At 31.1% G+C, this 14,264-nt stretch overlaps 1 protein-coding gene across 1 annotated transcript in view; it reads right to left on the bottom strand.

Annotated features, from left to right (window-relative positions):
* Positions 1 to 14,264, bottom strand: part of LOC129216105 (DNA polymerase alpha catalytic subunit-like) — a 101,870-nt gene that overhangs the window by 45,859 nt on the left and 41,747 nt on the right. The window contains exons 7-9 of the mRNA XM_054850260.1: positions 12,544 to 12,800; positions 7,475 to 7,625; positions 2,683 to 2,801 (exon numbers count right to left, since the gene is read on the bottom strand). Of these exons, the coding sequence (XP_054706235.1) occupies positions 2,683 to 2,801; positions 7,475 to 7,625; positions 12,544 to 12,800 (527 nt within the window). The remainder of the gene's footprint in view (positions 1 to 2,682; positions 2,802 to 7,474; positions 7,626 to 12,543; positions 12,801 to 14,264) is intronic.

The raw sequence follows: 14,264 nt of genomic DNA, 5'->3' as shown, positions 1-14,264 counted from the left end.
AGTCTAATTGAGTTAAGCCTTGAAACAAATATTGAATTGACACATAAGGCAGACGATTTGCAACCATAATAATGTAAATTTGTCTCTTCTCGCTTTGAAATTTAAAACTTGCTTAGGGTTGCCAGGCTTGGCTGACATTAGCCACTTTGGCTCATTTCAATCACACTTGGCTAAAAACAAATTCAAAAGCACTATGTAAGTCGATGTAAGGCTTTTTTTTAAGCAAAACTATTGCTGGACCGTCTTATTTTATTTTATTTACTTATATTCTTTTTTACACTTCAAAGAGTTTTATATGTTTTTTTTTTTAAATCTTGCATCTAAATTTTATTTTGAAAAAATATATGTCTGGAGATTGTTTATATTTTGTTGTTATAATTTGTTGGAGTGACTTGTGGATCATCAGTTTTTATGGATAGCATGCTGCATGTAGCATTTTCTGGTGTAAAGTGACCAACTCCACTAAAAGTACTTATTCCAAATGAAAATCTCGATTGAGATAAAGTCTTGAATCGCGACATAGTATGGAAGGAAGTTTTGGGTTAAAAACCGATTTACACACAGTAAAATTGGCTCCAAGTTAAAAGTCTTTTAATTAATGACAGGAAAATTGTACAGTGGAAACAAAATGTAGAGGAGGCCGGGGTAATAAGAGACAGGGATAATAAAGACCAAGTGAAAAAAATCACCCAAAAAAAAAAAAAAATTCTTAGACAACTTTGAAAATATGTAATATAAAAAACCATATGTATACTTTATTACAATACACTTATTTAAAAGTTTATAACATGTTTTGATTTTTTTTTCATGCAAAGAAAAAAAACTTCACGTTAATCTTACCTTAAAAGTTCGCGACATTTTGTAGGTGAAGTGTTTGGGAGTTATTAATGTGTAAACTTCTGACCAGTACTATTTTTTGAAATCTTGAAAGTCTCCTTTACTTACAGGTTGTGGACCAGTCTCTTACTAACCCATTTTTATTTTTTGTAGGGGTAATAAGAGACAGGTACTCTCTCTCTTATTACCCCATACTAACATGTTTGTTTGTTTTAGGTAAAATACGATGAGTTTGATGGTTAGTCTAAGTTTCGCAAGCTCATAGAATTTTTTTTCTCTTTAACATAGCCTAAATCTAAAATCAGCTATACTCATCAGAGTAGACCATATTTAGATGTTATAAATGTATGATTTTATGCGTAGAATGTCTGTAAGTTACTGATAAATCACTACTACTTTATTAGATAATAAATAGCCAAAGTTCATTTATACTTAGGAACTAGAAAAAACCTCTAATAACACAAACTTTAAAGACATGTTATTTACATATTTTCGACTATACTTTAGAGAAGTTTTAAAATATTTTCTGGCCACTTTAAATTAAGATTGATGGTTTTGATCGATCCCTAAGATTATGTTCATTAATTAGAACTATCATTAAGTCTAATATTATGTTATTTAGGACCTAAAACTATAAGAAATGAATTTCACAAACACATTTGTAAACATTAATTTTTGAGAAAAAAATATTTTTTTTAACGGATGAAAATATCAAAAATTCAAAAATATTGGCGGATTCAGAACTGTTTGCAGATGTCTCTCATTACTCCACAGGATTTTACCTTGCTATATTTGAAGAGTGGCAGCCTTAGTTTCTTATTACCCCACATGGGGTTATTAAAGACAAGAATTTATTGAAATTTTTGAACATTTTTTAAACCAAAATATTTAAGTTAAATAATCGCCTAAAAAATCAAGAGGAGTTCATTTAATGCAGTTAATATGAGATATTTGTTTCAAGTTTTTTGGAATATTAGTATAATTTTATTTTATTTTAGTCTCTTATTACCTCTTTTGTCTCTTATTACCCCAGCCTCCCCTAACAGATAGTTTAAAGCAAAATGCCGATTTAGCTGCATTCAGGATCTTCTTTGTTTGCTACTTTAGTGTTATAAGAAGGTAGCGGCACATTTTCAATCATTTTTTCATATTTATTGTCGCCATGTTTGGTCTTAGAAATTACTTTTTGGCAATACCGTGCGTTAAATATTTATACGCAACCAGATCAGAGCTTCCCTAGGTGGATGGCTGTGGGGGAGAGGAGGCCAATATTCAGTAGTAGGCTTCTTATAGCTGAAATGATTATAATGCTGATGAAGTGTTTACATGTATATCTCTCGTTTCTCGAAAGCATCGAGAACCTTAATATTTCGTTAACGTGATGCTTTTCAAGTATATTTGAAAAAGTATCAAACCTTAGAAAAACACGAGTTGACAAAAAATAATTTTTTTAAAGCCGAGCGAGGCTCGGTCGTCCAGGTACTTATTATAACATGAGCTGAGTAAACAGAGGTGTCTTCATTTGAGCTATGGATGTCTTCAGGGTAAAATGGTGCATTAGATGTACCATGAAATGGTTGATATACATTTATATCATGGAAATTACACACACGTTACTTCCCGCAAATTTTAATATTGTTCAGAAATTTTTTGGAGTTTGATCAAATTAGATAAACAAATATCGAAAGCAGAAAAGTTTATTTTCTGTAACATGGTTTTTCAAATCAACTAAACTTCATATTACTGAATTTTTTATAATAAATCATTACCCTTCCCCCCCCCCCCACCAAAAAAAAAAAGAATTAATAATAGCAAAAGAATAACTAATATTGATAAAGAATTTACCTGGATGCTTGTATGAATCTTCAAATGCATCAAGGAGGAAAAACCTCAATACTGAATTCCCATCATTATTTGTAATTAGAGGCAAATGACCAGCATCTATGTTAACATCAGGAATGGCACTAGAAAACATGATTCTATTTTATGATTCTGTATAAGTAAATTAAATAAGTTATTATTTAGACACTGTGATACTGATCCCATTAATCATGTTCCTAGGAAAATTTAGAAATTTAGGTCTGGAAATGACAAAGGCAATGCAAGTACAAAAAGCATTTTCGAAAGTGTTTCTCATTAATGGATGTTATTTATTTATGAGAGTTAAAGGCATTAGGCCAGAATTTCTTTCAGGCATCTCTCTGAGAGAGAGGGGATTGCAATTGTTTTACTATGTAAAAGATTTTTTTTAAAAAAGGAAATTATACAAAATTTGGAACTTTATCATTTGAGGGGGGGGGGAGGATCGGCCTCTGTGACCTCCATTTTGTCACTGTCGAAGGAAAGTCCCTTGCTGCCAACAAACTGCTAAAAGCATTTTTTCCCCTGGAAAATTATGTACAATTAACGAAAAAGACATGTTTCCGACTTTTTATTACCCTCTTTCGTTTCTTATCCGTTATTATTGCTGTTGTAATAGGGATGGGGTGATTGGAACTACATTACCTATTATCCATCTAGTTGTTAACTCACACAATACTTTGTTGAGGACCATATCAGAAACTTAAGACATGTACTCTGTGGGCACTCATAGTACATCTCATTGGAAATCAAAACTTTCTTGTATTAGGATCATCGTATGGAGGGGAAGGGATAGTGAGCTGTGAATTATCTTTGGCCGGCTGTAATGGAAAAGCCTATAATGCCTATGTTCGTTTCTCTTTTATATGGCAAATAAAATGGTGTCATCAACGTTTTCTTTTCAAAAGAAATTTCTGAAAATTTGCATCTTTTACTATCATCTTTTTTTATATCATACCACAGTTTTCAGGCTGACGAGATTTTTTAGCCAATTAGAAAAAAAATTGAAAATCTATTCGGATTTTCTCTGACAAACAGATTTACGTCATAATCATTCTAGAACATGCAGCCCTCTAATGTGTGAACTTGTTTAAGTCTTTACTGTCTTTAGCGATAATCTTTGCAATCAGGGTCAAAAACAAATTATTTTGAGAGAAGTTTTTGTTTCTTAATATCTTTTTTTCTTTAGTTTAAAAATTTATTTACAGTAATCACTCGTGATAATATTGTACTGTTCACTTTAAAAATTTTATAAAAGAAAGAACTCCAAATATTTAATTTACAAGGGTGTCCAGAAATCATTCTCCAATCTTTCTTATCTTGATAGCTTTATCAAAACTAATTTCAATGAAGTTGTTTTAAAAAATAATAAACTTCTATTCATAATATGTTTTTTTTAAATAAAAATCTATCTACTTAATGATAACATATGCAACTGTTAACGATGCAATCAAAATCCTAAATTTGAAACTAATTTGATGTCCCATTACATTACCCTCATAACACTTTCTTAAATTTTAAGTAAAAGAAATAACTGTTTAAAAGTTTCCCATGCATGCCTGTTTGAAAATTAATAACTTATGTTTAAATTTAGTATTATTAGTTTTTTCAATTCAAAATAATAAAAATATTTCAATTTTTAAATATCCTAAATTTTTTTTAAACTTTAGTTTTATATATTTATTTAATTTGTTATTTATTTTTGCACATATTACAAAACCGCCTTTTGTATATGTAATCCCTAATTTTGAATGCATGTTACTGCATTTTTCACAATATTTTTCTTTACTTCTTTCTTTTTGTAAGTTAAAAAAAAGAAGAGCAATTTTTTTTTCTTTTTTAGCCCATATTTTTTAGCATTAAGTAAATATTTTAAGTATTTTTAGAGCATATATATGCATGCATTTTTTTTTCATGATTTTTATTGCACATAATCCAGGCTTTAATCATTTTCTTTGTCTTTTTTTCCTGTAAAACTTAGTGAGAGTTATTTTTAATCACTATTTGCAATTTTTATTTTATTGCATGTTATTGTCAGTTTTAGGAAATGTAAGACAATTTAATGAAACAAAATTCGACTTTGGAAGGAGCAACCAATGAATATTTATTTATGTAAATGTGCTTAGTTTTAAATAATTTTTATTACATGATATTCATGCTTCATTGCATGTTTTATAAATTAAAAGTTTCTTATGCATTTGAAGTGTGATGGAGGATCGTCAGTATGAAACTTGATAGTATTTTTCTCACTTAGAGTAGTTTTGTGTGCATTTTAATGGTTAAGAAATATTTTCATTACTTTTTTTTTTTTCGTATTTTTCCAATAAAATTTTCTGTTTTTCGTATTATTGCAGTACTGTTAGACTTTTGATCTGTTACACTTTTATGGGAACGATATAATGAACCAGGAGTGTTTTTTAAAACTTATATTGTCTTGCCCGTGAACGCAAACAGGGATTTATTTCAGGAGCGGCGGGCAAGTCAAACATGAAGGTAACTTTACAAATTGATATTATAAAATTATTCAGAGTTTATAATTTTGAATTTATTTCTTGGAGAGGGGTGGGAGGGTTGCGTGCCCCACTCCTTAAATACGCCCTTGACCCCCTCTGAACTCTTAAAGTGTGCCCTGCCCCCTTAAATATGCCCTTGCCCCCCCCCCCCCTCCAAACTTCCAAAGTGCTCCCCCCTGGAGAAAACGGTCTGAAAGAAACACTGCACTGGGCAATTGAAAATATACCAATGACTTTTAACAAATTACTTATTTGTCCAAATCAAATAATAAGAATATACATTGCTCTTTCAGCATGCGCATTTTTTATCATTGCTTAATAAGTACATAGCAGAATAGAGTGCTCAGAGGCAACTTCTTTTTAAAATAAATTAGTGTCTGAATCGGGAAATCTTATTTTTCTTCAATCAAGGAAACATTAATAATTTCTTCCTAGACCTAGCAGTGGCGGCAATTTGGTGGGGGGGGGGGGGGGCAAGGGGGGCTACTGCCTTCGCACTTTTTTTTATCATCAAAGATTTTCTCAACATTGGGATTTTAATTTCAAATCATTTTGGGTGAGATTACCCGAATGTCACCAAATATTGTCTAAAATTTCAGTTTTAAAACTTCAATTTTGAAAATTTTTCAGGAGAAAATCTCTGCGCACTCCTTCCTTCCTTTAAATTCAAAGATGACCTAAATTTGCATTATAAAGATTCCAGTTTGAGGGGGAAAAAAAACAGGAAAAGAATTCCCCTAGATAACGTAAAACTATGTTTTTAAAGCTTCAACTCAGAAAAAAAGAAATCCGGAGATTTTTTCTGAACACCCCCCAAAGGAAGTTTAAAACTAAATTCTTAAGATTTCATCAGTTCAAAAAAAAAAAAAAAAAAAAAAACCAGGAGAACCTGTGAAAACTTGTTCCTAATTAATTCAGAAGAAGAGAAGTCTCAAATAATGTTTTAAAAGATGTTTTAAACTTTGCAAAACTTCTGTGAGCAAACCCCAAACCCCTTGCTCTAAGTTTGCTAAAAGTGGCTTTAATTTGAGTTTTTAAGACATCAGTTTAAGTTTTTTTTTTTTCTGGTAAAAGCCTTCCTTACCCTTACATTACTAAAGATAGTCCAAAACTTCTTCGTTTTTATTATCATTAGTAATTAAACTTTATTTTAAAAAAAGTTAAGGGGACAATCTTGGAAACTCTTTTTCGTTCTCCAAACATTGACAAAACTCTACAAAAACAGTGTTTTCAAAATTACAGTTCAAAACATTTACACAAGAGAACATCAGAAACCCCCCTCCCCCCATAATCACTCAAGATAGCCTAAAATAGTCTTCAATTTCCTAAAAAAATTTGCTCCCGCACTTTTATGCTCCACTAGGGAATTTTGCTTATCTTGAAATAATTACTACATTTTTTTCAGATCTGCCATTGATGCACTTCAGTTCCTCAAATACTGTAATTACTAGGGGGGGGGGTAAAAATTAGAACACACAAGATAGAGGTATCTGAGCTCCTAAACCACGAGTAGCTCTTCAAATAATTTTTAAAAGTTCTTAAAGCCTTTTTCACAATTCTAAACTACCTCTCTATAGATCAAGTCAAAGGAATTTTTGTGCATCAACAAGTGATACAAGTACCAAAAATATTTGATTGAGCATACTCACTCCACAAATTTGGGTAGATTGATCATTTAGTAATGCAGAATAATTAACAAAATACCAATGTTGACAGGCACAAATCCAGGGGTGGGGGTCACGACCCCCCCCCCCCCCTCAAGCAAACAAATATTGCATAAAGTTGCAATTTGGAAACACATTTCAAAACAATTGCCTTGTAAAATCACATATTGAGCCCCTAAACTTTCCGATAATGACCCCTTAGAAAACCAAAAGTTGGATTCCCCCTTAAATGTTGATTTCACAATGGCTGTGACAGCTACAAAATACAATGTTACAGTCAGTGGTGAAACAGACTTGTTATGAATTTTATTAGACTTGTCATGAATCATCAATAGCAAGAATTTTTCCTGTTTCATTTCATATCATAGCAATGAATCCTGAGATTCAGGTTTTCTGATAAAATAATTTTTGATGATGGAATAAATGACAACCAAACCAAAGGTAATTGACAACACAAAAGCTTGCTATTTAAACTATACACACTTCTTGGTGTGTATCAACTGCCTTCAACAAAAATTTCACTGTTGTCAGCTTAATGTGAAAAAAACAAATGGTAGCATAAATAAAATATTTATAACAAACAATGCAAAGAAAGCTTACCTTTCACAGTTTTCTGCACTAAAAGTTCCTTGAAAAGTACAAATATTTTTAGATTCTGTTTCTGACACTGGCTTTGTTTCTGCAGGAGATTCATCTAAATTTTCTAATACAGATGAATTTTCTTCTTCAATAAAAATGTCTCCACTGGGATCTATAAAACACAAATATGCTCACCCACTCATCAATATAATTAAAAAATAATGCAAAATGAAAATGCAACATGAACAGGAAACATTTGAAGCATTAACCAACCTATTTAACTGTGCCTTCTTGAATTAAGGCAGTTTTCAAATCTTTCAAATATTAGGGTTTGTTCAATAAAGTTTTTTTTTTTTTTTTTTTTTTTGCCTATTTATTAACCAGTAGCATCACCTGAGGGCTAAGTGACGCCCAAAGTGGATTTAAGAGTTTGTATAAAAATAAACAATGCTGCAATTTTCACCCAATGCATGTTAAATTATATTTAGTCAATCAAATTTCAACAAAAATAGCATACAATATTGTGGAGGAGATGGCAAATTTTACATAAAAACGCATTTATAACCAATATTTGTCTTTTAATGTCAACTACAAAAATAAAATAGTTACTTCTGAAAATTGTACAAGCTTCTTTTTACATGAAACATGAAAAGGTGTTCTGTGATTTTTTTTCATGGTGTGACACCACTAATTATTGCAATGAATGACACCTGTGCTCAGAACGCCAATGCTAGACCTCAAGATTTAGAAAATTTTCAAGTGGCCAATGGCCACTAGACGCAAAAAACTTGGTGGCCACCAGTTTTACCGGGTTTCGAAAACAGCACTCTAGTACGAAAATGGGAGTTGGGGAGGGGGATTTCAATTTGTATTTTTTGAACAAATATTATGAAAGTGATGCTAAAGGAATGCTAACAAGAAATATAAATTATATTAATCACGGAAATATAAGAGGCATTGGGTGAAGGTTGGGAGTTCCTGAAGCAAATGGTTCATTCCACCCATTTTAAAGTTTCATAAGAAAAAAAAATCATTAAACCAAAAATAAAGTAGTGTAGACAGTACCATGGTCCCACAGTGAAAAAAAGAATTTCCCATTAAAACAATAACAAATTCCTTGAAAATCTTTTTGTAAATTATTGCAAATACCATTGCAGTAAAAATCAACATGCACTTTTCAGGTAACTAGTTTAATGAAAAGAATTAATTGTAAGAAAATTATCACGAAGGGAATAGAAAAAAATATTAGATAAACCTATGATTTGAATTTTTTCAATAATTAAGGTTATCGTTTTTTTTTTTTTTTTGTCATAAAGATATTTAACTTCACACCTCCTCCAGTAATATACAATTTGTCATTTACCAAGAATATATTTCCAAAAAAAAAAAAATCTTTTTGCATTATTTGAACGAAGAGTATGACCAAGCATGGCGACTACGTTCCATACGCAGCGTCGCCATGTCATAATGACTAAGAAAGGAAAACGATCAAAGGACTGGATATTTGGCTTATATTTTAATCTGATGCAATTGATGATTAAAAAATTACAATAGTTATTCGAATAAATAGAAACTAGCCCCGGATGTTTAAACGATTTTCAATGGAACGTATTCCTAATCGATCGCGAGTATTAGCGTCCACATTACAGCAGAAATATAAGATATAGTTTATAGAAATATAATTTTTTTTCTTTCTATTTTAATGATGCACAGGATTTTTGATGAAAAACAGGATTTATGGGACAACATGGAACAGGAACATTGACTATGGCAAAGGAGTGATAAAACGGGATGGGGGGGGGGGCTTTGTGCAGTCAAAAACAAGTTGCCTTTTCCAGTTTTAAATTCATTTGTTTGTTTTCCTATTTGACGATTTTCAGAATAAAGGCTGTTTGAGTTAATTGGGAATCAAATAGGATCGGAACGACCTTCGACGGTTTATGTAAAAAAAAAAAAAAAAACATACACTATGGTGTGTCTTTTTTCTTTTTTTTCATACTTTCAGAACAATATTTAAAGCAAAACATAAAACTGTTTTGGAAAGAGAATTTAAAAAAAGTACAGGGTTCATACACTTTTGGTTGTCAAAAATTCCCTGGCTTTTCTAGGTTATTTTTTAGAAAATTCCAGGTAACTCACTTCATTCAAAATTAAGTTTTAAGTAACAATATTTTCAAAATAGTCAAAACTGTTCAAAGTAGCAATGCGTAAGAACTGAAACTGTTCCGCTTGTAAAATAAAAAAATAAAACAAAAAAATAGCGATTTTTTTTTTTTAAATTCTGTCACAGTTTAAGTTTTTTTTTTTTTTTTTAAACATTTTGTTCAAAATTGTTTTTATTTGTTTACCATTTGTTAAAAACAAAGTACTTTCAACTTATTTTAACGTTTCTATGATGCCACATGTCATGCATACTAGCATTTTGCTGTAATCGGCAGCAATCTTTCTCCGCTATTGGTTTACGATTCTTCTTTTTATTTTCGTATTAGTATGTAACACAAAACATATTGAGCAAAGTACAAAGTTATTTTTCAGTATAAATGTGATTAACTTTGTTGCGTCGGTTGGCATACCATAGAATGCATTCTAACAAAAGTCAACATCCGTCGATCATAGGTCAATGCCAATAATCTTTTTTTTTCCTTTTGTATATAAAGGATGCTTGCATTAAAATTAAAAATTTTCTTTTTTGCACATTTACTTTCAATAGACATTGCTTTCAATAGACATCGAGATAAACATCTAATTATGTTTTTGTAAATTTTGTCTACTTCCATCTCACAAACGACCAAATATGGCGACTAAGTAAAAAATTTAAGATAATGAGTAGATTTTTGAATTTGTAGCATAAAAGTAGTTATAAATAATAATTTTATCCTTAAAAAACTACAATTATAAGACAAAATAGTCAGTTTTTAGCACATAAGCGTCTAAATCAATTAGAATAAAAAAAAATGTTATAAAGATAAAATTTTGCATTTTTCCAGAAAAAAATTACGAATTACCCAGAAACAAAGGGCACATTTTGCGTTGTTATCAATAGTTTGCATTGCAATAAATATCCAATGCCATTTTCGGAAACTTAGGCACTTAAAAAGTCTTGTATACTGCCATCTTGGAAATGACCAAATATGGCGGCTACGACAAAAATTAAGAAATGATTTTTTTGAATTTGTAGCATGAAAACAATTTAAAAATAGTAAATCTTCATGAAACTACAATTCTGTTGAAAAGTTTTTAGCACATTTGCGTCCAAGGCAATGAGGATAAAATTAAGTTTTAAGAACAAAATTTTTTCATTTCTCAAAAAAAATTACATATTTAAAATAAAATTAAAAAAAAAAACAAGTTGTAGCACATTTTGCGTTGTTTTAATTAGTTTGCAGCTAAAGAAAACATCCAATTCCGCTTTGTTTTTGGAAACTTAGGCATTTAAGCATTTGTGTCTACTTCCATCTTATGAATGACCAAAAATGGCGACTACGTTTCAATCGTAGCTGAAAAGAATTTTCGATTAAAAAACGATTTTCCCAATTGACCCTACTATCCGCAGGCTTGTGCTTTAGAAGCAGGAAAATGTTCTTCTCCCATTAAATTTGTGCGTTATTCCTGTTCACCCTAGGAAATTTTTTCTTTGGAACTATTGAGGGGCAAAAATGGCGTCCACGGAAGTTTTTTTTTTTTTGGGTCGCCTTTTTTATTTTATTGCCAGCGTCATTTTGTCTCAAAACTTTTACATTTTTTTTTTCAGGAAACATCGATAAAAACGAAGATTAGAACTTAAGGTACAAAATTCCCTGGGAAAAAAAAATTTGGGGGGCAAAATTTGAAATTTCCCTGACATTTTTAACTATGTCGTTTTCCCTAACAATTCCAGCTATTTTCCTGTGTATTATCCGCGGGCGGCCTAGAATCTGCAGGTTCTAAAATGGGCCTGAAGAAAGAAAAAAGCTTCGTATAATCGGAGGGGGTGTATAATACGAAGTAAAAAAAATAAAGTTTGAATTTAATATACCATTTGAGCAACTAAACTTTTTTTTTGGGGGGGGGGGTCGTCTTTTTTATTTTATTGCCAGCGTCATTTTGCCTCAAAACTTTTACACTTTTTTTTCCAACCAGGAAACATTAATAAAAACAAAGATTAGAACTCAAGGTACAAAATTCCCTGGGAAAAAATTTTTTGGGGGCAAAATTTGAAATTTCCCTGCTTTTTCCCTGACATTTTTAACTATGTCATTTTCCCTGACAATTTCAGGTTTTCCCGGAGCGTGACGAACCCTGTAAATTTAATAACCATATTTTTCTGCGTATTATCCGCGGGCGGCCTATAATCTGCAGGTTCTAAAATGGGCCTGAAGAAAAAAAAAGCTTCGTATGATCCGATGCGGTGTATAATACGATGTAAAAAAATAAAGTTTGAATTTAATATACCATTTGAGCAACTAAACTAAAAACGTGAAAAGGTAATTACTTTGAAGGCATAATCAAAATTTATCTGAAATATAATCTAAAATATAATGATTTCTTCTTGAAATCATGATTAAAGTACGCTAATTACTTTAAAAACAGAGTCAAGACAAAGGAGCAAACGGTCTAATCTTGTGCAAATGGCTTCCTAATTCACTGTATTCTTGCTTTTTTTACATGACCTGAATCGCGTAAGAGGAACATTCAAGCAACATAAAATAACCAACATACAGGCAGGCAGTGAGAAAGGACATGCAAGCTTTGTAAAATAAACAACATTCGGTCGGAGTACGGTCTCTATCCGTGAATCCTTATTGTACTGATGCATCTGTGGAGTGGTGTGGAATTCTTTTCTTGGGATCTAAAATAAAAATAACCTCCAAAAAAGTTGGCGACTGTAGAAATTTTTTGGGGTCGCCAATTTTGTAAACTGAGTCGCCACGTGGCGAGTGGCGACCGTAAATCTTGACCTTTAGCCAATGCATCAACATATAGTGAAAAAAAAAATCATATTTTTCAGCCTATTTTCTTTATTTAAAGGAAAACTTTTATAATTTCCATACTAGCACTAGTATAAATGGTTTCAGGCATGCAATAAAAGAGAAAATATAAAATAAATTTACCAAAATCCATTTCTAGTGAGTCTTTGATATCCACTTCATTTTCTTTAGATGGTTTAAAATCGGGATCTTGAGAAAATTCTTCAATTACTTCTGAACCATTCCAATCATTATTTTGACAGTTATCAAAATCAACAACTTTGGGCTTAATTGGCGCCCTATGTGAAATTTGAGAATCAGATTTGATGTTCTTTTCTAATTTTGGCACAAATTCTGAAGCTAAGGGACCTTTGTCTTTTGAAAAAGGATTTATTTGGTACCTAGAAAGCAAATTACTTATAAAAATATTCATAATAATGATTGAAGAGTGTATCAATGAATTTTAATAGATATTGCACGCAGAGACAATATGAGTAGAATCATTTTAGAAGTCACAACATTGCTTGTAATAAGTACACATGGTCAAATTCTAACTTTTGTAATGAAAGCCCATTGGAGTCTTAGCTCCATGGGGCTTGAGGGTCCCAAGTCTCCCAATTGTCCAAGCAAGAGTGATTTGTCCCCCAATACTACTACAAAAGTTAAACGAAGGAATTTATAATAATAAATACTTTTAAATCAGTCAATTTTAGTAAACTATCTTCAATTGATTGGCTGTTAAAATAAAAAATATTAAATAAGTAAAAAAAATTAAGTATGAAGTTTTACTGCAATTCTTTTGTTTAAAAAGCATGGCTACTGCAAAAGTATTATGGAAGCTTTACAAAGCAGAGCACAGTTTTACATAAGAAGCAATAAGACAGCTTCTACAGCCAATTATCATAAGGTAGTATATGAGCAACACAACTGCTTACATTAAAAGGTTGCAAAACAACTTTACTTTTGCTTAACTTATAATCCCTAATGGGTAATTAATTTATTCTGCTAATGTTGTCAAAACTGAAAAAAAAAAAAAATCCATGAAATTAGTAAAAAACTGCAAGCAACAAATTTTATGCAAAATGTAGTAAAAGTTACTAAAAGTGGTCAGAATTAGCTTGTTATTTTAGCAGAGTGTATAGCATTAATGTTGAGAAAAAAAATGACTCACAGGGAAAAACTTTAGTCTTGATGAAATAAATTTTAACCATTACAACCTTTAGTATATATATATTTTTTAATTTATTAGACTATTCCTTCACTGCTTAATATTAGGGATATACATAACTAACATCAAATTTCCAGGGCACTAAGCACTTTCAATATTTTCTATATATTGCTGTCAATGTGTAAAGATGCTTAGATCAGAGCTGTAGAATTGTTTAGACAGAGCAAAAAAGGTACATTCCAAAGTGCAGATTTAAATTTTCAGAGGATTCATAAAGCAACTAGTTGTGCCGTGAAACCTCTTAGAAAGACAACCACTCATTAAGAAAGTATTCCTGGTCATTAATCTCAAGCTGAAGGCAAGGTTAATTTTGCTCTCCATTAAAGGATAACATATATTGAGCTTCTCTTACTCAAAAGTTGCTTTTCAGTGGAAGTGTACAGGATTAGTTCTCTGGGGGAATTTTGAAAAATTCCTTATTTTAGAAAAAAAAAGGGGGGGGGGGGGCTCATTCTGCAGGTTCAGAGCCTGGATTTTTGATTTAAAAAAATGAGAAAAGTAGTGTTTTTTATGGAGGAGTGATAGTGTTGAAAATATACCTTTTGCCTTTAATGGGAAAATTGTTCCTTTTAGTTATTTGTTAAGCAGTGTAAGTTAGTAGACCAAGAGATTGATACACACACACACACAAAAAAAA

The sequence above is a fragment of the Uloborus diversus genome, chromosome 1 (assembly GCF_026930045.1).
Source record: "Uloborus diversus isolate 005 chromosome 1, Udiv.v.3.1, whole genome shotgun sequence".
Taxonomy (NCBI): Eukaryota; Metazoa; Arthropoda; class Arachnida; order Araneae; family Uloboridae; genus Uloborus; species Uloborus diversus.
The sequence above is the reverse complement of the archived record's forward strand: the minus strand, read 5'-3'. Positions and strand labels throughout refer to the sequence as shown.